Source organism: Macrobrachium rosenbergii, unplaced genomic scaffold, assembly GCF_040412425.1.
Source record: "Macrobrachium rosenbergii isolate ZJJX-2024 unplaced genomic scaffold, ASM4041242v1 13890, whole genome shotgun sequence".
Taxonomy (NCBI): Eukaryota; Metazoa; Arthropoda; class Malacostraca; order Decapoda; family Palaemonidae; genus Macrobrachium; species Macrobrachium rosenbergii.
Window position 1 is genome coordinate 847,555 of NW_027100720.1, and position 24,309 is coordinate 871,863.

The following is a 24,309-nucleotide window of genomic DNA, read 5'->3' on the forward strand; positions in this document are numbered from 1 at the left end:
AGGTTGGAAGAGGTACAAGGAGAAGGATGAGAAGGGGGAGGACCCAGTGTGAGGAGGAGCAACTGGAGGACAATATGTTCACGTAGAAGGAGGAGGAGGAGAATCTGCGTCAGGATGGTTAAGTAACATGGACATATCAGTCTTCTAAACTTGTCCACCTAGGGCTAGGCTTCCAATGCCTCTGACTAAATTTAGGCTGATATATGCTCCCGGTGCAGTGCGTTGCTCTCTATATAAACAAGGTGAATAGTTATCATCATCCTGACATAACATAAGAAGGTTCGTCTTCCAAAAACACTGAAAACAGACAAGGAGAAACAGATGGTAGTTTCACTAGTTACTGCTGTATCACTTCAGAACTGGGGCCTACGAGTATAATACTCTGGTAAACAAGAGTTGAACTGGATGAAGATATATTCAAACATCACAGAATAAAACTAATTCTACGTGCTTAAATACACTCGACAACTCACCTACCTGTTCCATTTAAGGCAATTTTACAATCCCACAACTTTTTTTACCACGCGCAATTTTTTCTAAGTCTGGAGCAGTTCTTATTGCTGACACTCATAGCGCACTCCCCACATGTTCTTGAGATTACCACAGTGCACCGTAAGGATCATTGGTCGTAGTAATTTCAAGAAACCAGGTCAAAGGCTTTTACGCATGCGTGGGTATCTAACTCCCAGGCCACTGACCAATTTGCGGTTAATGCACATGTGCGTTTCTTCAAAATGCCCTATCATATTCTCTTATAGAACTCTGACCCCACCCAACCAATCACAGACCTCCGAACATGCCCATTTACAAAAGGTACTTTCATCTTGCCCACGATTCGTCCACTTGATTTCTGACCACGGTTTCGATGTTGATGGCATTGAAATGGTTCATCCATACTTGGACTGTGAGTTGCTTTTAAATTGCTTTGCAAGGCAGAAACTCTCAAGTTCCACATACAAGTGCTTTGTGTGCTTTAGTGTCCTGAAGTTAAACGAAAATAACCACTTTCATTCGGACAAAGTAATCGCGAATTCTGAATGAAGACCAGCCAGGTGTCGTGTACAAGACTCTGGTCTGAAGGGGTTCAAGAAATTGTGCCTAAGCCTTCAGCAAATTTTGTAGCTAAGTTGGTTATTAAACTTTGGCAGACTTACTCAATTTGAAGTAGCATATTCCAACCATGTCTGAGAACGTACCGTGAACGATAGCCACAGCCTCTGCCGGGAAGTATTTTTGCATCACAAGGAAACGACTGGTACTGCAATCAGTGAGTGTGGGTTTTCAGGGGATTCAAAACTGTCAAAAAAAAAACCTTTCATGATCCCAGTACCCAAACCGTATGAGAGAAATGTTAGCCAGGTTAGCCACCTAAGTACGCAAGTGGATACTACTGGGAACGAACATAATAAGCAACTGCTGGGGTGCATACTCCTAATTAGAATTAGAGAGGTGTTCGCATGAAACTGTGGACCAGTCACAAAACACTGTGTACCCTGAAACTGGTGCATCAACCTTTCAAAAACACGTCACGTAAAGACACCCCTTTGTCCTTTTCTTAGTCAAGCTAATAAAACGACTTGACCAATGGTCCCAGCAATGTCAAATATTTCAGTTAAGCCAATTTTTTATTGTTGCCTAAACCCTTTACTCTTCATTCTAATCCCAATCATTTGCCACTAGACTGTCTCTTCCCTGTTTTATATACCAAATAACGGTTGCAGTGAAAGAAATGTCATCATCAAAACGTTTCAAGTTACCAAAATGGGGAGTGATTACAGAGTAAGAGGTCAGGGTTAATGTAAGCATTTCTGTAGCAGGCATTTCAGAGGGAATGTGACCTAACCAGACTTACTTTTACTTAATCTAACCTCAGACACCATGGCTTAACTTGGCTGTGGGGGCTTTGCTTCCTCTAGACGCCCCCCCGCAACCACAAGTAATTCATGGCCCCTTACTCTGCAATCTAGCCCAAAATGGCCTTTGGAGAATTGGTGCTAATAGCAGCCCTTTATACCCACTATTACTTTGACAGAAAGAGGAATAAAAGAAATGGGAAACGACATAACTTTTAGAAGCTAGCAAGAAAAACAAGAGCAGTGCTCTAATTGGAAAGCTTCTTTCTCTCTCTCTCTCTCTCTCTCTCTCTCTCTCTCTCTCTCTCTCTCTCTCTCTCTCTCTCTCTCTCTCTCTCTCTCTCTCTCATATGTCATATTAAACAATACTATAAAAAGAAACTTCATAATGAAGGAAATGAGTCTTTAAAAAGAGTCTGGGATCTCAAGAATTATATCTACAGGGAGGAGTCCCACGGGGCCAGAATCCCCTCCCGCCTTGCTTGCCTGGCACAGGGGACACCAACATATTCCCTGTCCCAAAAAATGTCTTTAATTGTGGTAAAGTCCATTTTCACAATTATGACTTGTAAGTCAGTAGTGTATTCAGGATATCATTCATATTCCTAAAATTCACTGAATAAAACAATATTCCACCAAAGTTACTATACAATACAAATATAAACAGGTGTGGAATAGGGGTGAATGGGAAAGAAAGACAGACCAATAATTATTTAATTATTTTTATTAAAATTGGCACTGCACTTTTTGTCAGCTCGACAAATGCGTTTCTGTCTCTTCCAAGGACCCACTTCACATTCAGCGAAAAAGTAACGTTACCTATAATCAAAGGAAAAAGTTCAGTTACTTCTAAGAAATTGTTAACTTCACTTGTGATCAATTAAACACAGTTCAAGCAAATTAAAAAATCACTTTCGACCTTTTAACTCAATTGAGTTTAAAGCTAGTGCTAAATAAGGAAAGATTTTTCATGGGGCCTTTTGACAATGATCGGCCAAAGCAAAAGCAATGACTACTACCCAACTGGTATAACAAAGCACCCTGGAAACTTTTGTTTTACTCATCCAAACAGAGGCTGACGAAGCACTTTACGAAAGTTAATCCATGAAACTGAAGAAGTTGATGGAGCACTATAACTTTGAGGCCTTGCCAGCTTCATCAGGGCGGGTAGTTAGCGGGATCTGGACTCATGCTCTATATCTCTGACGCAGTACCTCAAACAAATCATCCACAGTTAATTACATATGTTTAAAAGAGAGTTCATAAAGTTTGTTCACCACAGTCGGCGCGTGCACTATCTTGAAGCAGAAATGCTCCAGAGATGGGGGGCAGGGAGCACAAAGCAGCTATATTTGCTGCTATCCGGTAAGTGATACCAACAACTGTTTGCCTTGTGCTTGTACTTGTACTTGTACTTGTACTGCCAGAGTAGGGTACTTCATATCTTGAAGTTACCTTTTAGCGTCCCTGGCAAGGAATCTGGATGAAGGTTTTCTACAATCCAATATTTAACCTTCCTGCGTCCTTGTCAAGGAATCTGGATGAGCGCTTTCTTGTGAGAAGCTCAAAAAAGTTTCCAGGGGGAAAAGTTTAACTTTAAAAGAAAAATCTTTCCTTATTCGGGAAGATACTTAAAATTATTATTTTTGTACACTGGTGCCTGAGGTGAACAAATTAACATATTTGTGAAACAAACAAATATATACAAATAATGTTTGTATCCACTAGGACAGCGTCGAGCCTGCATCCCGTGAATACTCAATATATTACAATCATAAAAACAAAACTTACAACTGCCATTCAGATAGCAGTTTTAAACAAGCATGACAGGATGTACTGTCCTGCCCATTTAAATCTACAGGAGAAGCAACAACAGCTCTAGCCATACTCACCACATTCTCTTCAGCTTCAAGTAGCGCTTTATTACGCTCTTGGCATAACCGAGCCGCTTCCCTGTTTCCACTGGTCTTATGAACCTGTGGTTCAGTGGGAACTGATTCTTTTGACTGGCTTTCACTCGGACCATCAAAGGTCTCCGTTAAATAAATGAGGTTGTCGACATGACGTCTGACAACTTCCCCATTAACTTTACGCACGTAAGCAGCAGTAACCTCATTTAGGTCATTAACCTCTACCTTTAATACAACTCCTAATGGGTAATCAAAGGGTTTGGAGAAATTACTCTTTATACATACCAAATCGCCAACCTTCAATAGAGTATGTCCTTTCTTGGAATATCTACCTTTCCGATCAATGGACTGATGTAACAAATTGGCTACAAATTCCTCTCTATACAATTTCTCCAAATTATGTCTAACCTTCTTAAGCTTATTATACTCAGAAAGCAAAAAGCTTTTGATTATCTCCAAGTATTTCGTCAGTATAGTCCCACGACTCTTCAAATTCAGTAGAATTAAGTTGAGGAATAATACTAACACAAGGAACATCATAACCTTTTATAACCATCTCTGGAGTCAGAGGTACAGGAACACAATGGTTCGTCTCTAGTTTAGTCAAAGCAGACTTAAAAGCAATAGGTCGCTTATTAATAAGCATTTTACTCTCACTAATTAAATATTCAAAATCAAAGTAGTCCAAAATGTTATTTCTTATACTGGAGGTTATTATCCTCTTTACTTGTTTAACCATTGACTCGACGAGTCCACCAAGTTTAGGAGAATAAGCAGGATATGGGTGAAACTTCATAGCCCGAATATTATATTTTTTCAAAACTCTATACATTCTGCGTCGTTTAAATACGATACAGTTTGCTCAACTCAGCTACAATTGGACTACCATTGTCACTAACGATCAATGAAGGATACCATACTCAAATATATGGAGCTGTATAGCTCTGAGAAAAGAAGCCTTCTCCATTGACCTACATAACACCAAGTTAACAGCTCTGGACCATAAACATGAAATTACGAGTACATAAACCTTAGACTTTTGTTTTGCACTATCTGTGACCATAAAACGTCCACAATGATCAACACAAATATTCCTAAATGGAATAGAATCAGGGTTTATCCTAAAATCTCTGTATGCATTTTGATTAATTTTTATATTACGGGAATTCAACCTCTTGCATACCAGACAATTATTCAATACTTTTTTAACAGTTACAAACCCATTAGTTATCCAAAATTGCTTCCTTAGCAGACTCAAAGTCTTATATATACCAGAATGACCAGTCCTAACATGCATGTCCCAAATAATGCTTTTGCAACAGGGCAATCCTTTGCTAATAGGATAGGACACTTCTCGCTATAAGAAGCTCTTAAGTTCTTCAGTTTACTTTGTACTCTTATTATATTGTCTTCGTCCAGAAAAAGGTTAAGCTGAACCACTAACTGGTCTGTACATTCTCTCTTTAACAATGATTCGTAAGAATTTCTAAATGTTGATAGCTGTGCCTGCGAAATTAAGTATTTAAAACTCGATAAATATTCATTTCCAGAATTTGGTAACGACTCTGGCTCACCACGTGTACATTTCCACTTTAACTTCAAATTATTCACGAACCTGAATACGTAACTCAGAACCTTCACCGCTTTAGAAAAGCTTGAAAACTTAGTTAACGGAAATAGTGGTTCTGCTTCAGACAAATTAACCTCAACTGGAAAACTACGCACAGGTTTCTGGTCTGGGATAGGGAACACTAATTCTAAATTCGGAATCAATATTGTCAACAAATTTAGGCCCAGACAGAAAACATGTATTACGAAGAGTTTTTTCTGATACACCTCGTCAGAACATCAGCAGGATTACGAATGCCGTCTATATGACAAAAATTACCGAATGTTTCTCGCACAAGCCAGAAATATCGTTCAGTCTATTATTTATTAAAACATTCTTCTTCTCAATTTTGCCAAAATCTATCTCTTTTGACTTTATCCAATTCAAGGTAATCATCGAGTCCGTGAATGCATATATCTGATCTATCTTAATTGGTCGAACAGCACAAGAAATATTGTATAAATCCAGACTAGCTTTTACAGCAAGATGTAAAGCTATAAGTTCCAAAACGGGAATGGACTTAGTTCTTAGGTTTTTAGCGATTACGGAATTCTTCGCTAAAACTAAATGCATATTAGAAGTGATTACTTCGTGAAGATAAATTGCACAACCTAAAAGTTCTTTACTAGCATCTGCATAGACAACCAAATTATACACACTCTCTCGGTCCCCTATTGAGCGGTTAACAACCACTTCGTTGCTCTTATTTATTTGCTTAGAGATTTTTCCCCATTCTTTACGCTGCTCTGGAGTCAACTGATCATCCCAGCGTATTTTACTATCTATTTGAAGCGTATGCAAAAATAATCTTGCTCTATTCAAGATAGGAATGTTTATACCAAAGGGATCAAAATTAGATTGAAAAGTGCTTAGAACTTTCCTTTTAGTGTTGGCTGTGGGATCCAAGTACAGTTTACGTGTTTTAATAGTATCATTCTTCGTATCCCAGTAAAGACCAAACAATTTCTCACAATCCTTTTCACTCTGTAGTTGATACTGCTTGCTTACGTTCGGTGAATTTGTATTGAACTGTTGCAATTCGAACCCATACTTATCAAAAACTTCAGTAGCTAATTTCAAAGCCTTGATAAGATCATCCTCACTGTTAGAAGTATAGGACAAATTATCCATATATGATAAATCATATAATGACTTCCTAATCTCTGTTAACTCAGGATCTTCGTCACTTGCATTAAGAATCAAAATATAGTAAAGTCCAAGCATTAACAAGAACGGCGAAAATCGCATTCCAAATGGTACTCTACAAAATCTATACCCAATGATAGAAAAATCACCTTGGACACATCTTTGAACCAAAGAAACAATAACTTATCGGTGTCTTCCTTCTAAGTAATAGCTGTAAAAATGCTTTCTTCAAGTCAAAAGTTACTAAAAACTTATCAAAACGAAGAAGTAATGTCGCTACTTGAATTTTATGATTTAAGTTAGGTCCTACTTGTGAACATTGGTTATGAGACAGAGACCTAGCACCAGTATTTTCACCCAAATTGGATAAGAAGACTACTCTGCACTTAGTGGATTCAACGTTCTCCCGAAAAACTGCATTATGAGCCAAAAATGATGCGTCATTATCTCTAGAATAGGCGGCTATGTTATTAATACGTTCTATGATACCATCCATTAATTGTTGATGGATAACCTCATCATACTCTTTCAATTTCTTGGGGGAAAGTTTCTTTCTCTGAGAATTTAAAATACTCTTAGCTAAATTGTAATTTGGAGATAAAAGAGGTGCAATTTCTTTTTTCCAAAGACAAGGCATAATTAACCGTCCAGACTCTTTATCAACTTCTATGCTTGACAAAACATTATTAACTAAATCAGTTTCTTCTTCTGTAACACTAGTATTTCTAGTATCATCATGAATATTAAGCAGAGAATTTAACATATCGTCCAAACAATCTTCTGTAGCCTGTTGAATCTTTGAGTAGTCAAAATCCTTTTTCTCTTTAAGCAAAGAACTAATTGAACTGCATTCTAGTCATATGGGCTTATCGTGCTTAAATTTCGGCAAACTATTAATATTACTCAAATACTGCGAGACACTACCCGCCAACATAATTCCAGAGGGTGTATTAAAATAAGTCGAAGGCGGTTTACCCATTTCAGAGAAATTATGCTGAACGAGTGGAAAAATATGATTTTGGTCACTGCCCAACAATATAGATATATTGTCTACTCTATCTTTAACCTTATCCAAATTGATATCTGCTAACCTGTAGCCTTTGCTGTTGAAATCATTTACGACGGACTTTAGTCCAGGAACGTCTATGGCCGTCCGAATGGTCTTTAGACAAACTGCTCTAATCACCTGTTCACCTTGACCCGGTATATCGACGGGAAACTCAACTAAAAAGGAATCATGCGTTTTCTCAGAGTTTATTCCCTTTACGTTCAGTTTGACTTTACCAATTACCTTGCAGTTAGGAATATTATCAGGTGAACCCTTCACAAAGGTAGTTTGCGATCCTAAATCTTTAAAGACTCTCCAAGGAGTTCTACATCCATCCTTGTTTACGAACACTGTCCCCGTAGGAAGTATTACGTCATTATGGATTTGTGAATTATAATTAGCAGTTAACATATTGTTAGAAGTATTCTTGCTACCTATAGCAACTTTCTTACCTTTGTTCGGAGAGCCTATCTGTAACTTAGGTTTTTCTTTTACTTTTCACAGATTTAAGACTTGATAGCATAAATAGGACATATGAAATTTATTGCACTTACGGCAAGGATTTAATTTAGTCCTACAATTCTTAATATTATGTTCTAAAGATCACATTTAATGCAACAGTTTATGGCCTCAAGCCTATCGACTCTACTCTTCGGATCGGTATATTTCGGGCAGAAACTAAGTCTATGGTCCCAGCATTCGGTTCCTTATCATAGAAACACAGATTACACTTATATCTTGAAGTATCAGGCTTGTCAGTTACATTTGTTGCCAAAGATAATACCTTCGGTTTTACTGTATTCACCTTCTTAGATTGAACTTGCACAAACCTATCATTAGCCTCAAAAACGCTATCCATTATCTCATCGAGACTAGGTTTTGATTTACCTGTAATGGCCGTGACCTCTTTCTTAAATGTATCACACAAGCTATTCCACAAAAAATATTGGACAAATATACTTGCGTCTATTTTTAATGTGCTAACTTGATCTCTTATAACTCGCGCTTGACTTATCCACTTAAATGCATCTACAGCATCATTATTTAAAGTGAGTTTACTAAGAGATGAAATGACAGAATACTGTTGAGTAAGCGTGTCACTAAAGGCCTCGTTAAGTAATTGAACTGCCGCTTCATAACTCAAGTCTTTAAGCGAAAGAGATTCAACTAGCGTTTTCGCTGGTCCGGTCAATTGTTTCGAGAGATATGAAAACTTTTCAAAACTAGACAAACTATACTTCGATATTAAGCTCTCAAACGAAACCAGAAATTTATGATAATTAGCAGGATCCCCATCAAATTTCGGTAGTTCAATATCAGGCAAGGAAATCCGATGTTTACTTTCACCTAAGCGTTTCCTACATCTGAAGACAATTTCATTTTGTCTAGTTCTTCTTGCAATTCGTGAATTACTCTACAAACATTAAGACTATAATCGTTAGCCGCAACCATTTCCTTTTGTCAATTCTTCCTCATCAGTAATTAGGTCATAAATCGATTCATTCAATTTGTCAATTTTATCTAAATTACTCTTTAAATTATCCTCAGGGTAATTATTTTCAAGCTTATCCTCTCTTGCTAAAACCTCTAAGTAAGTTCTTAACAACTTGGTAATAGATCCTTTATGACCTCCTCTCTTCCTAATTGCCGTATCCATTTTCGAAAGAATGGAAGTTACAATTATACGAAAAAAAAAAAACTTATACAGAAAATGTTGAGCTAAAAAGTCAAATATGCATATCAAAACAAAATTTTACCTACCCCGTCATCAGTGCCTTAAAGCTACAAAGAATTTTCCATCACGATTACGTTAAATTACAAAGCAAAACAAAATCCTTTAACTGTGCGGCAAGTACCTGCAAATCACGAGTCATAACCGCAAATATATCCCATTTTTCTTGGAACCGTTATTTTGATATAAACTACATTGTAAGGAAAATTTGTGGCTAATAAATGGAACACGCGAACGAACTATAGAAACCATTAAATTAATACTAACGCCAAAGAACGGAACGATTTACGAGCTGTCAAAAAGAGCCCCACGTTGGGCGCCATTCACTGAATAAAACAATATTCCACCAAAGTTACTATACAATACAAATATAAACAGGTGTGGAATAGGGTGAATGGGAAAGAAAGACAGACCAATAATTATTTAATTACTTTTATTAAAATTGGCACTGCACTTTTTGTCAGCTCGACAAATGCGTTTCTGTCTCTTCCAAGGACCCACTTCACATTCAGCGAAAAAGTAACGTTACCTATAATCAAAGGAAAAGTTCAGTTACTTCTAAGAAATTGTTAACTTCACTTGTGATCAATTAAACACAGTTCAAGCAAATTAAAAATCACTTTCGACCTTTTAACTCAATTGAGTTTAAAGCTAGTGCTAAATAAGGAAAGATTTTTCATGGGGCCTTTTGACAATGATCGGCCAAAGCAAAAGCAATGACTACTACCCAACTGGTATAACAAAGCACCTTGAAACTTTTGTTTTACTCACCCAAACAGAGGCTGACGAAGCACTTTACGAAAGTTAATCCATGAAACTGAAGAAGTTGATGGAGCACTATAACTTTGAGGCCTTGCCAGCTTCATCAGGGCGGGTAGTTAGCGGGATCTGGACTCACGCTCTATATCTCTGACGCAGTACCTCAAACAAATCATCCACAGTTAATTACATATGTTTAAAAGAGTTCATAAAGTTTGTTCACCACAGTCGGCGCGTGCACTATCTTGAAGCAGAAATGCTCCAGAGATGGGGGCAGGGAGCACAAAGCAGCTGTATTTGCTGCTATCCGGTAAGTGATACCAACAACTATTTTTGGTACTTGTGCTTGTACTTGTACTTGTACTTGTGCTTGTACTTGTACTTGTACTTGTACTGCCAGAGTAGGGTACTTCATATCTTGAAGTTACCTTTTTAGCGTCCCTGGCAAGGAATCTGGATGAAGGTTTTCTACAATCCAATATTTAACCTTCCAGCGTCCTTGTGAAGGAATCTGGATGAGCGCTTTCTTGTGAGAAGCTCAAAAGTTTCCAAGGGGAAAAAGTTTAACTTTAAAAGAAAAATCTTTCCTTATTCGGGAAGATACTTAAAATTATTATTTTTGTACATAAAATCACTGCCAAGAATTACAAGGTTTTTACCATTTTGCAGAATTTTGCATAAACATTTACTTATTATGGAGCAATATTTTTATTTTTGTTTGGTAATAGTATTTTCTTCCATAGATAATATGCCTTGTTACATTCTTCCACTTGTGCATTATTGGAAGCGCAAAGTCTTGAAAAGGTTCTTGTGCTATAAAAGAAATATGTCTGACGTTTCTTTCACTTTAGTAACATAATTATCGACCTGCCCTGTTGCGTATTTTTACCTGACAAGTGATAAATTGATTGTTAAATTGCTCTTTCGATCCCTTATTGCTTGTTTTTTTATAATGCATTGTAGATACTTTGGCTTTATTTTGCTTCTGTGTTTAAAGTTTTAAATATTACTAATGCGTAATTGTGCTTCCAAGAATATGTACTAGCCTGATTCAGGGCATTTCTCTGTACCAATGCATGTGAATACCATCGACCACAAAAAAAAGATTAACACTACATCCCAGTACGTGAATGTCTCATGCAAAATGTTGCAAATCAATTGGAAAAAGTCTATTCTTGACTATGATATGAAGTGGATGAATGATTTTGCCATTTAACTGTCGACTTATAGGTCAAAATAGTGGATACTGGAATCTCTCTCTCTCTCTCTCTCTCTCTCTCTCTCTCTCTCTCTCTCTCTCTCTCTCTCTCTCTCTCTCTCTCTCTCTCTCTCTCTCTCTCTCTCTCTCTCTCCACGCCACTTCCAAACAACCCACCCAAACACAAATAAGGTTTAATGAACCTTGCAAATCGGCTGGGGCCCTTTCCTTAGGTCCCTGATTCCTTCCTGTCCTTTCCTGCCAAATTCACTCACTCACCACAAGACTCAGGACACAGTCAAAGGACTCTTTAACGACCAGACTTCAGTTTCAAGGTCTGAGAGACAGTAGAAGGAGGAGTAAGAGGAGGAGGAGGAGGAGGAGAAGGAGGAGGAGTCAAGACAAGAGGCATCTAATGAGTCCAGTTGCAAACTGAATCCCCAGAGGAGGGCGGAAGAGGGATTATGGAGACAGAGAATGGCTGATTTCTTTGCCATCCCTTTTCTAAGCAGTGGTAATTGGTCTCTCAAGTGGAGACTTTACCTAGATTGGCATATTCTCTCTCTCTCTCTCTCTCTCTCTCTCTCTCTCTCTCTCTCTCTCTCTCAAGCAAACACCCCTCACAGACCCATAATATATATAAAACACTCCCATCTTATTGGTAAAATCTGATAACACCACGGTGACAGCTAATCTAATTTTTGTCATCAAACTGTCCAGGACAAAGTTTCTGCTTTGGTGATTCTGGGCAACGCTGGTGCCCTGATGTCATTATCTTCACTGTTTATCCACCAAAAGCATAATTCCACTGACAAAAAAACACTGCAGTCACTGACCACTTTCAACTTTTTTTGAAACTGCTGAATGAGGTATAAACCAAACCCATTCTCTCTACGTGATCAAACCGCCTAAAGACGCTTAAACGTTTGTAAACCTTCTTACTACATGTAAGTCACATCTCTTGCTATTTATTCCAATCCAAATTTTTATTGAGACTTAAAATTTTGTACAATGCATCTATAAAATGGACATTTAGAGACTTCATCTCAACAGCTTTTACTTTTTCCCTCAATCCCTTTCAACATCAACACATCACTTCTGTATAGGAGAGTTGGCTCAACAATCCTTCACATCTCATAAATTTAGCTTTAACTGACTTGGGAGTGAAGGGTCTCAACTCAATTTTGCTCAGTTATTTTGGCTAATGTTGACCTCACATTCAGGAAGATCTTTGTGCATGTGCTTTATACCTTGCAAACCTACAGCAAAGATTGCTTTCATATTTTGAAAGTACTTTTGCAAAGGCTAAATTAATGCCTTGAGAGAAATTTTGTGAATAGAAACTTTTTTATAAACTTTTAAAAGCTTGTTGGCAAATGCACATTTCACACTTTGGAAGATCTATAAATGAACAATTTTAAATGCTGAGTCTTTGGAAGAAAGAGCATTCACTCTCAAACTATATTAGCAAAGACTGCTCATATACCCTGAAAGCTCAATTTATTTTTATATATCACAGATTTCACATACTGGTGGTTTGCGTGCCCGCGTTTGAAATTAGTTCTTTATGAACTGTAATAACAAACAATCTGTATTTTGATTGTTTGAAGCAAAAACAAATATACTGAAGACTATCAAACAAACGGAAGAACAAATGTGCACAAACAAGAGTTAATGCAGAACACAACATACAAAGCTGTTTATCATTTCAGTGCAGCTAAAATGAACACAGGAAATTGCCATGCTTCATAATACTCTCATCTATGACAAATTCATTTTGAGTTGATGCTCATCTCCCATCCTGTTGTCCCGCTGACATTTCCAGGCTTAAAAAGGTTTTAAAAACATTTTAAAATATTTAAAACACTCAAAAATATTTTTAAAATATTTAAAACTCAAAAATATTTTTAAAATATTTTTAAAGAGTTTTAAAAACTTTTAAAAGCGTTTTAAAAACGTTTAAAACGTTCAAAAATGCTTTTAAAATTTTTTTAAACAGTTTTAATAAAACATTTAAAGGCGTTTAAAAATATTTCAAAATGTTTTAATATGTAAAAAGTATAAAAAAATATATCTATCTTTCGGTGGTCTCGGTTTAATGCTGTATGAGCCGCGGCCCTTGAAACTTTACCCACGACCCGGTTGTGGCCTTTCCCATATCGTTGCCAGACGCACGATTATGGCTAACTTTAACCTTAAATAAAATGAAAACTCATAGGGCTAGAGGGCTGCAATTTGGTATGTTTGATGATTGGAGGGTGGATGATCAACATACCAATTTGCAGCCCTCTAGCCTCAGTGGTTTTTAAGATCTGAGGGCGGACAGAAAAATAAAAGGACAACAGATTTTCGTCTACTTCCCGGAAGATAATGACCTTCATTATAATCACCCTGCAACATCTTTCCTACCTGAGGAGGAAGTCCACGTCATTATACTGCATCAAAAGATATAAAGTATATAATGAACGCCGGCGCTTTGTCGTAAAGCTTTCAATTTTTCATTTTTAATATATTAATGTAGGCAAAATTTCCATCCAAGAAATTGATTATCAGCAGTTGTGACTCTCATAATAATAATATAATAATAATAATAATAATAATAATAATAATAATAATAATAATAATAATAATAATAATCTCAGCCATGGACACTCAAAGAACAATTAGCACAGTTACCCATGAGTTCTAAATCATTCCCGTTTTCTATTCACGACACTAGGAAGCTGGTGGACGCATTATCATAGCACGCGACAGGAGACGAATTCGACATAAATACTCTTTCGTCTTTTTTCTTTTTCTTCCTCTGTGTTCCTCGGGTCGACTTATGGGTGCATGGAAGACAGTTGAATAGGTTTGTTTTAGCTATGGGATTTAATGTAGTGTGTATGAATGCCTTAGTTATTAAGCTGTGGTCATGCCCTATGTGTCTCTGTGTGTATTTATATATATATATATATATATATATATATATATATATATATATATATATATATATATATATATATATATATGTGTGTGTGTGTGTGTGTGTGTGTGTGTGTGTATACACCCACTAGAAGTCAATTAACAACCTTTTAGTTATTTATCAGGAATGGCTCAACCTATAACTGCATTTACAGACATTCACGGCCGTATGCTAAGAGAAAATACAGGGCCTCCAATTATAGGGCCTTCTTTATGCCCTAAGGAAAGTGTAGGGAAGCCCTATATTTTTCGGTGTTATGCTTAAAGCATCTTACAGTTGAGGGTGTGATTGGTATCCCTGCTGAGAGGGTGTGTGTTGTCCTCTAAACAGTTGGTATGCCGGAGAATCATTTGTTTACAAGCGTCTCGCGCGTTCTTGGTTTTTCAACGAGATATAGAGTACGTATAGACAGTCGGTATGGCGGAAAACAGTGGTCTAAGGGCAAGGTATATTACTGCAAATGAGAAAACAATGCTGGTGAGTCTGATTGAGGAAAGAAGTGACATATTGTTCAACAAGAGCCATGACTTCCGCATCATTCACAAGAAAAAAGCAGCATGGGAAGAAGTCACCAACTTATTTAATGCAGCTGGTTATGGACCACCAAGAAGCCAGCAACAGCTGAAGAAAGTCTGGGAGAATGCAAAAGGAAAGTCAGTATTCAAAACCATATTGAAGTATATACTTTTGACTCGCTTCCTGCATACATAACCAAGCATCAGCTTATGGATTGGTGAGGGCTAGTTTTATATAGGCTATATGTAAGGAACAACATACTTTTCGAATGGGGAGCAGTAATTTCAGGCTAACCAGTATTTGGTACAAATAAATTCTTATTGCTGCTAAAGGAATGTTTATCAGTGATGTACCTTAGTTTATCAGGTTCATATTCTATACATGCTAAGCCTCGGTTAGGTTGATAGGTAATTCTTTACAACAGGTCCACATCAGTATTTGGTGTTCCATGTTGCTAAAATAATAAAAGACACCCTAATATGTACATTAAATATCATCATAATATAAAAAAATAACCTACAACCACCTAAGATTCTGGGGGGCCCATAGGTGAGAACCTGGGTTTTGGATGGGGGAGACAAAGCGGGAAAATAATAAAATAATCCTCACTTAAGAATGAGTCTAGTTTGGGAGTGCTTACAGTTTTGTTGGGTAAGGATATTGTCTGCCAGTTTCCTGGCTGGTACAGATGGCGGACGAATACAAACAGTCTGACCTAACCATATCTCACCTACCTAACCTAACATGGGCGTCATGCTCTAACCTGGCCGGAGGCGCTTTGCCCCACCCTAGACACCTCCCTTTCTGTGAACATAACTACACCTAACCGTTCCTATAATGCCAGGGGGTCACAGAACTGCTAACCTTGGTGAAGGGATTGGTCCTTGTAGAAGGAATTGCACAGACTGCCCAATGAAACTGTAAACTACCTGAAGTGTGTACTAGTCTTAATTTCAGGTAGATACAGGTTAGCCTAATTTTTTGGTCTTAATTTCAGGCTATATACTGGTCAGCCTAATTGTTTAGAACAAAGATATTCATTTAACCACTTAACTTTCTTGTAAAAATTTCAGAGCAAAGAAACAGCATGCTGTCCATAAGCGGGAGACTATGAGGACAGGTGGGGGTGCTCCTCCAAAGCCTGAAGATGAAGAGACGGCAAAAATTCTTTCTATCATTGGAGATGACCTTGATGGTGAGGAGAATGAACTGGACTGTGATGCAGTTCAGAGTACTGGTAAGGCCTACTTTGATCATTCTACAGAGAGCTCTGCTACAATGCTTTGCATATATTATTTTCTTTCAAATACTTTATTCATTTTTACCTATAAAATTGAGAGGAAATCACTTGCTTTACACATATCCCCCACCTATCAATTTGTAAAAAAGTAAAATTAGCTCCTTTTTGGTAATATTCTTGCAAGTCGCAAGAACGCAGTCCATGTAGTTGAAATTATAGAAGAAAAGTTGTTTATCTTGGCCTAAAATGTAAGGATATAAAGGTGGAACTCTGTTGAATAAAAAAGGGGGAGCCTGGGGTGCACAGCCCCCCAGCTAACCGGGTCTAGGCAACTCCTCTTTTCTTGTCACGGAATTTTCTCAAATTTCACTGTAACCTAACCTATTTTCTGAATTGGTAACTTACTGCACAATTATATATGTTTAACATGGTATAACCCACAAATGTGTAATTAGTATTAGGAATAGGTAAATCATTCATTACTTTAATATTTACTCTACTTTTAAGGAATGTTTTATAGAATTAGGATGAATTAGTAGCCCTACAGTTTGCAAAAGTAATTTTTCCAGTATAGTCATATCAGTATTATAATTTTTTTTTTTGTCATTTCAGGTCAACCACATACTGTGATTGGAATAAGAAATGATGGGCATGAGTGTGAGATAACATTTGATACTCAAATAATGGGACAGCACACAAACAACTCTGTGGACTCCATTGAAACACCTCCCAAACTCTCAGAATTCAACACAGCACAAAGCACACCAGCTGGCAAAGTCTCCTCACAGAAAGCTAATACTTCAAGAGACACACCCACCTCTATACAGTTAAATACCACAGACATCACATCACAATGCACACCAACACCTGGCCAATCAAATTCCACCTCAGCCCGAAAGCACCGACGAACTGCTAAGTTCACTCAAGAGGCCAGCTTCGAAGCATCTCTTGAGATGCAGCGAAAGGAACATCAGATGACCATGGAAAGCCTCAGGCTAGATATTGAAATTAAAAAAGAAAAACTCAAAAAATATAAACGAGAAGAGGAGGATGCAAACCTTCGTCTCCAGGCTCATCAAATTTGGGTTGATGTAGGCAAGAAACTGCTGGAAGTTACAGGGCAACTAGGGCAAGTAACTAGAAAAATGTGTGATAAACTTGATGCCTTAAATTGATCTAATGTCACCGATTTTTTTTCAGTGCAACATCATTATATATATTTCAGCTGTGATGAAACGGTGTTTTGTGTTAATGTCTGCAAGAGAATGGACTTGATGAATAAAGTAAAGCATTATTATTATTTTAGAAAGATTGTTTAATCACTGGCATTTAATTAATGTGTTTACTGCACGATGACCTGCCATTATTACTTTTTTTTTCTTCAGGGAGACATATATACGTATATATATTACTGCAAAGATGAACTTGTGCATTTTACTCTAGTCTGCAATATATTCTGGCTACTATATGTATATTTTTGTGGAAATTAAAATTACAAATAACTGTTTCTGCTTTATTTACCAAACCTGTGCTGTATATACAGTAAGGTGACCAAAAAACAATACAAAGTTTGTGTTAGGATTTGTTTATTATACTTTAATTTTTTTTTTTTTTTTTTTTGGTAACTTTAAGCCTAGTGGTGGTGATTTTTTTCCTAAGCAAAATATTCTCTTATGATTTGCTGTCTTTTCAAGACTCCTTGGATATTTCTCATTGCTTGAGGTTGCTGCCTCAGTTCATCTAATATGTTTCCTTGGGCTTCTGGGTCATGTGGATTATGAAGTTCATGAATTGCATTATCTGGCTCAGGTACATTGTAGGCGATGGCCAAATTGTGGAGAACTGCAGCAGCAACAATTATGTGTTTGGTGTTTCTCATAGAAGTCCTCATTTTCTTTCCTAGGCATGCAAATCTTCTTTTTAATAAGCCAAATGCTCTCTCAACAGAGTTTTGCGTTCTTATGTGAGAAGCATTATAGCGGTTCTCTCCACGGCCATGAGGAGCTGTCAGAGGAGTCAACAAATATTCACGACATGGATAGCCACTGTCGCCCAACAAGTATCCAGGCAGAATACCATCTTCGAGTTCCTGACAGAGTCGACTATTTTCAAAAATATTGCTGTCATGTGCACTGCCAGGCCACCGAGCTACAATGTTGTACAGTTGCAACTGAGGACCACAAACTGCTTGTACATTAAATGAAAAATAACCTTTCCTGTTGCGGAAAACTTCAGGACGTGGGTCTGGCATTCCAGCTATAGTCATAAATTCATGCTTGGTCCTAGTAAGATTATCTTGGTCTGGAAACTTGATGAATTCTGCACACAAACTTCCAATCGCATAGGCTACCTGGGCAACACATCTACTGACAAAAGGCTGTGATACTTCACACCAATCTGAGATACCAAGTTGGTCGTTTCCAGTGGCAATGTATCTCAATCCAATTAGGACCTGCAGGTGAGAAGGCACAGGACAGCCTGTGGAAAAAGACAAATCATGAAATACTTCACTCAGACCATGTACAGGCATCATTCTCATGTTTTTTTTTTTTTACATAAAAAATTGTATAATCCTTTACTGTATTAATCATATTATCTCTAGGCAGCATCATATAACCTTTCAAATAACACAATCATCAGAAACCGATAAAATAACTTATAAAAACAATGTGATAACGGCTCATGCCTACCTCTGTTGGTAAGAGCGTGGGACAGCCGATGTTCTATCCGTGCAATCAATGAAAGGGTGCATTCTTTACTTAATCGGAACCTCATCAGAAATTCTTCCTCCGTCATGGCATGGAATGGGTTGCTTCTGTCTGTCACAACCCTTCGTATGTGGCCATGCTGATAGCGCTGAAGATTTCGGATATGACGAGTAGGGGAGAGCGGTGATGGTTCGGACGTTTTTTTTTAATTGCTCTCTAGAAGTCAGAGTTTAAGGAGCAGTGATATCCTTGGCATGTCAATGTGTAGCCTCATCATCCTACATTTACCGGTAAATGTAGCAAGTCGTATACTTTACTATACTTGAAGCTATTTATCTTCAAGTACAAGTTTCCATAATGTCCGAATCATCCCTACCCATGGTGATGATTCGGACAAGAGCATGGGATGATTCGGACAATTATTATAATTGACATTTACCTTCAAGTCAGAAACAGAAATACCAAACGAAGTGTTTTATTGAAATAATCATAATCACCTTAAAAGATTATTCTCTCCCTTTGTGAATGGCAGACAGAAAATCTACGATGTTTGCTGAGAATAAATGTTATAGTAGTCTTAAAGAATATTGAAACCTTCAAAACAAAAACTAAACTTGAAATATCCTTGCCACCAAATTCTTAAATGACCAAAATTTACTTGAAATTATTCTCTCTATGAGTAAAAACCAAATATAAATCGTAACTCAAATACTTGAAATTTGTTGTGCCTAAATATTAAAGTTGGCCTAACGAATATTGTATCCTGCAAAAGAAAAACAAAATTTGAAATACCCCTGCTTTCTTTTCATACTCTGCTGAACTGGGTTTGGAAGCACTCCAGTTACTGCCTCTTTACCAATAGTTGCTTCATCCTCAATTTCTGGAAAGTTAAAACTATTAGCAGCAAATTTCTGTGATTATCTTAAATAAGAAACCTGAAATTCATCACCCTCGTCTAAATTGCTGATTCATTTGCCTACATAATAGACTTTGCTACCTTTTACTGGATCTATCCCAACAAGAACAAAATCTCCCTCCTCTGGGACTTTATCAATAAAAACCACTTCTTTGTCTTCTATCTGCTCTGAGATATCAGAAGAATTATTGTTAAGATCGGCTGTCAAGATGATGAAGGTCTTCATCACTTGTCTGGGCCTCTGTATCTAACTTTTTTGTATTTTTCTTGCTTTTTAATGTTCTTGAGGTATTTCATGCGAGGTGGTTGTGCTTTTAGGTGGTGTAGTTGGCTTTGGCCTATCAGTCACAAAAGCCCTGGCAAAGTGACTTTCTTGAAAAACATCAGTGTAATATAGGTGAATGCCAATGGAATGGAATCCAGATTTGATATTCACATTTTAATTTGTAATTTGGGGGTTCTATGATGGGTTTATGAAGTGCTTTATACGATAAAGGTAATGAGGGCTAATAAATGCATGTACACAAAATATAACTTAATGTTAGTGAGAATCTTTTGTTTCTTTGTTGGAATTCATAATTAGTAAAGGTTTGCTAGGAGGGATGATTCGGACACGTCCGAATCATCCCAACCCTAGAGTGTCCAAATCATCCCCCACAAATCATAACCATTTGATGACACCCTCAACTTCAAACCCTTGCAGATTACAGGCGGGTAATAGCTACAACATCTTCGTCATAAAGTGCAAATTCACACCCAAAACTCATAATCAGCTCCCTTATCATATTCACTACGCCAAAGCTTATGATTCAAACGCAAAAAATTACATAGGAAATGAGAAAAACCACAAAAATTACCCTCAATCCTAAAGTAACCGACCCTTCGCAACCAAAGTCCATGTGTCAATGGCGAACAAACTCTCGCTATTTCACGTGATTTCTCAGAGCTGAGGGCCCCTCACATTTTCCAGGAAATGTACTGTCCGGACCATCCCACTGTCCGAATCATCACCGCTCTCCCCTACATGCTGAAATATATAAAATATACAAGTAATGTAAGACGAACCTTTTAACATCAGTTAAAAACCAACACCATTTCCATGCATGAGCTATCACATCTATTGAGGAATGTAATTAATTTACGAATTCAAATTGCAAGTTTACTTGCAACTACTATTTTATCATTCTTTGTTTCACACCACACAGAACGATCTAGTATGATGCCTTGAAAATATTGCACGAGTTAACATCAGTGTACTACAATGCTCGGAAAATAATCAAAGGAATTCTCACCTGTCAAACTTTGCAGAAGCTTGTTGATGTTGTTATACTTGAAATCCGAGAAGAACATCACCCAGTTCATAAAATATGGAGTTTTGTCTGCCTGTACAATAGCTTTTCTTTCTTTGTATATGTAGTTATTTTTGTAAGATATCTTTTGATAATATCAGAGTTTTCCACCAGCAAAGAGTTGATGTCATGACTACTATTTACTTATAGGGCTTGCGAAAGGCATGTCTGGACCACCCTCTAAATAGTATTGGAACCACCCCTTAAATTATAGGGAACCCTAAATTTATAGGGCCTATATATGTTCTAAGCATAGGATTTTAATATAGGGTCTATATTATAGTCCCTATATTTTCTCTTAGCATACGGCCGTCAGCCCCAAACCAGTCACTCCAGGTAGCTTGTTAACTCACAAAATTGCACAAAACCTCACATTAAATCTGTCATTTTTGACGGTATGGGTACAGAATTAAAATACAAATTCATTACTCACTCATTTAACAAAAGCATCCGGCACTGACCTGAAAAAAAACGAAACAAAAATATTAAAAGCATTATCACAAAAACGCACATTAATTAGTGGGAAATGGGAGGTAATTCTGCGTTGATGCTACAGGAGAAAGTTTATCTTTTTATTTTTATTCTAGTTTTGTTTCATTAAACACAAACGAAAACTCAAAACACTTTTCGTTCTATGTGGTCCACCACGTACCACCCACAAGTCGACCCGGGGAACACAGAGGAAGGAGAAAAGGAAGAAAAAAGACGACAGGAGGAGAATGGAAAACTCTTTCCTCTTTAGCATAACTAGATCTGGCAGAGGCGAAGTTCCACTCCAGATTTTGTCTCAGTTACACTAAGTCCATTTGACTCTTCTTCTTGAGATCTCTATTGCATTCCGGGTGGATGGAATGCTGTGAACGTGTCTCTCTCTCTCTCTCTCTCTCTCTCTCTCTCTCTCTCTCTCTCTCTCTCTCTCTCTCTCTCTCCACAGTCTAGCTCATGCGAGGTATGATACTTTGAGAATATAGATTAACCTTGGCATGTTCATTCTGTGAGAGAGAGAGAGAGAGAGAGAGAGAGAGATACAATATTATCGAGGACATACTTTACTCACTGAACCTAGGAGAGAGAGAGAGAGAGAGAGAGAGAGAGAGAGAGAGAGAGAGAGAGAGAGAGAGAGAGAGAGAGAGAGAGAGAGAGAGAGAGAGGATATGAAATACAACATTGTCGAAGACACATTTTACAGAGTAAAGTATATTTGTGACTGACTCAGAGAGAGAGAGAGAGAGAGAGAGAGAGAGAGAGAGAGAGAGAGAGAGAGAGAGAGAGAGGTTAAGAGATTAAAGTTTTGTAAAGTGATCTTTTCCTAAATAACACATAAAAACTGCTATCCAAGAGGGCCCCTCAAAAAACTAGATTGCGCTCTGAGGACAAATTGTACTTTATGACTCTCTCTCTCTCTCTCTCTCTCTCTCTCTCTCTCTCTCTCTCTCTCTCTCTCTCTCTGTATCTTCTACATATAAATGTAACAATTAACCCCATATCAAACTGCCCTCAAGAGAGATACCTCAGGAGACTCAAAGTGGATTCTGTTGTCTCCCAAACTTCTGCAAAGAGTTGGGAGAATGTCTTGGGGGGGTTGGGGGGTTGTGTCCCCAAAGACCCCTTTTCGGCAACCAGGTTCCTTTTTGGGGTTCAAAACTATACAGAACCCACGACGTACAATGATGACACCCCCAGATCTGACCTCTATGAAATCAAACAAACGCAATCACTACAAAAACAAACATAGCAAGGAAAAGTGGCCCCTCCCCCCCACCCCCCGTTAAACAATGACAATTAGGACAGCATGTCAAGGGCCTCTCTCTCTCTCTCTCTCTCTCTCTCTCTCCGGGGTTGAGTGAAACACTCCTAAGAGAGAGGAGGACCTAGGAATGAGGTTCCTCAAGGACTCCTCTCACCCCCCCCCAAGCCCCCCAAACCCCCACAACCTAATTCCTAGAGGTAGGACAAGCTAATATGGAATATTTATTATTATTATTATTATTATTATTATTATTATTATTATTATTATTATTATTATTATTATTATTATTATTATTATTATTATTATTATTATTATTATTATTATTATTGGTGTTTAGTAGACAGTGTCTTCACTTAAGTCAAGGTTTTGGGAATTGACACCAAGGCAAGGGAAATCTCTCTCTCTCTCTCTCTCTCTCTCTCTCTCTCTCTCTCTCTCTCTCTCTCTCTCTCTCTGCAGACAAAACTTCACTGAGAAACTTCCCTCCAGCCGAATTAACCTTCCACGAAGTTTTACATGAAGTTTTATTTTTTAAATTTCGAGGGGAGACGAGTCCACACTTTCACTTCCAGAAGAACACAACTTCAAAAAAAGAGGAAAAAATTCTTTTCAGTATCAGAGCCTTCATTGGATTAAGGTCTAATAGGTTCCTTTTTCATCTGGTACGAGAGTCTCTCTCTCTCTCTCTCTCTCTCTCTCTCTCTCTCTCTCTCTCTCTCTCTCTCTCTCTCTTTCAATTAGTTAAATGTTATGAAGAGCGAAACATTCTCTCTTCTCTCTCTCAGTTGAAGATGAATATGAAGAAAGAGGGAACTTTTCTCTCTCTCTCTCTCTCTCTCTCTCTCTCTCTCTCTCTCTCTCTCTCTCTCTCTCTCACACACACACAAACACACAAAACAGAAAAGAACGACTAATCGTACGGTGAATAACTTGAGAGAGAGTTAGATTCATATATGAGAGAGAGAGAGAGAGAGAGAGAGAGAGAGAGAGAGAGAGAGAGAGAGAGAGAGAGAGAGAGAGAGATTAAATACAGAATATCTTCAAAAGGTGTAAGATTCCAGGTTAGTTTTATATATATGGAAAGAATGGGAGATCTTATCACGATAGATAGACAAGCAGATATAGGAGAGAGAGAGAGAGAGAGAGAGAGAGAGAGAGAGAGAGAGAGAGAGAGAGAGAGTTAAATATAGAATATATCTTCAAAAGGACCGTTTCACTTTCTTCCTACAAAGGGACTTCTCGATAGATGGAGACGATAATGGCATTCAGAAAACGCCCCCGCGTCTCAAATATTTCCCGAGACCTGACAATGAGAGAGAGAGAGAGAGAGAGAGAGAGAGAGAGAGAGAGAGAGAGAGAGAGAGAGAGAGAGAGAGAGAGAGAGAGAGGGTCTCAATGTCTTGTAATAAGTTACATAACGGATCTTCGTTCAAAACTGTTATCAAATTCTGTGAAGAATTAGGGCCAGTGACCACTTTTCTCTCTCTCTCTCTCTCTCTCTCTCTCTCTCTCTCTCTTCCCTATTTTAATTTTCTCCCAGTTTACTTATCTTTCTCTTTCCTTGTTCCCATAAATCGATTCAACATACCGTTTGGAATCTCTCTCTCTCT

At 37.7% G+C, this 24,309-nt stretch overlaps 2 protein-coding genes across 2 annotated transcripts; one reads left to right on the forward strand and one right to left on the reverse strand.

The window, feature by feature from the left end:
• The first annotated feature begins 14,629 nt into the window (after positions 1–14,629).
• LOC136837916 (myb/SANT-like DNA-binding domain-containing protein 3) lies at positions 14,630–17,479 on the forward strand. Its single transcript, XM_067102787.1, has 3 exons — positions 14,630–14,873; positions 15,810–15,973; positions 16,589–17,479. Exons 1-3 carry the CDS (start codon positions 14,638–14,640, stop codon positions 17,149–17,151), a joined length of 963 nt encoding a protein of 320 aa, XP_066958888.1. The 5' UTR covers positions 14,630–14,637; the 3' UTR covers positions 17,152–17,479.
• A 142-nt stretch (positions 17,480–17,621) lies between these two features.
• Positions 17,622–21,267, reverse strand: LOC136837917 (putative nuclease HARBI1). Its single transcript, XM_067102788.1, has 2 exons — positions 18,667–21,267; positions 17,622–18,454 (listed from the first exon to the last, which is right to left on the reverse strand). The coding sequence occupies exons 1-2, from the start codon at positions 18,770–18,772 to the stop codon at positions 17,631–17,633; spliced, it is 930 nt and encodes a 309-aa protein (XP_066958889.1). The 5' UTR covers positions 18,773–21,267; the 3' UTR covers positions 17,622–17,630.
• Positions 21,268–24,309: the final 3,042 nt, after the last annotated feature.

What these genes read in the sequence shown, in the direction of transcription:
- LOC136837916 (XM_067102787.1), top strand. Translation starts at nt 14,638, where the DNA reads ATGGCGGAAAACAGTGGTCTAAGGGCAAGGTATATTACTGCAAATGAG. An exon ending in TGGGAGAATGCAAAAGGAAA is followed by an intron (nt 14,874 to 15,809) that starts GTCAGTATTCAA and finishes TAAAAATTTCAG; the next exon opens with AGCAAAGAAACAGCATGCTG. An exon ending in TGATGCAGTTCAGAGTACTG is followed by an intron (nt 15,974 to 16,588) that starts GTAAGGCCTACT and finishes TTGTCATTTCAG; the next exon opens with GTCAACCACATACTGTGATT.
- LOC136837917 (XM_067102788.1), bottom strand. Translation starts at nt 18,772, where the DNA reads ATGACGGAGGAAGAATTTCTGATGAGGTTCCGATTAAGTAAAGAATGC. An exon ending in CCACGCTCTTACCAACAGAG is followed by an intron (nt 18,455 to 18,666) that starts GTAGGCATGAGC and finishes CTTTTTCCACAG; the next exon opens with GCTGTCCTGTGCCTTCTCAC.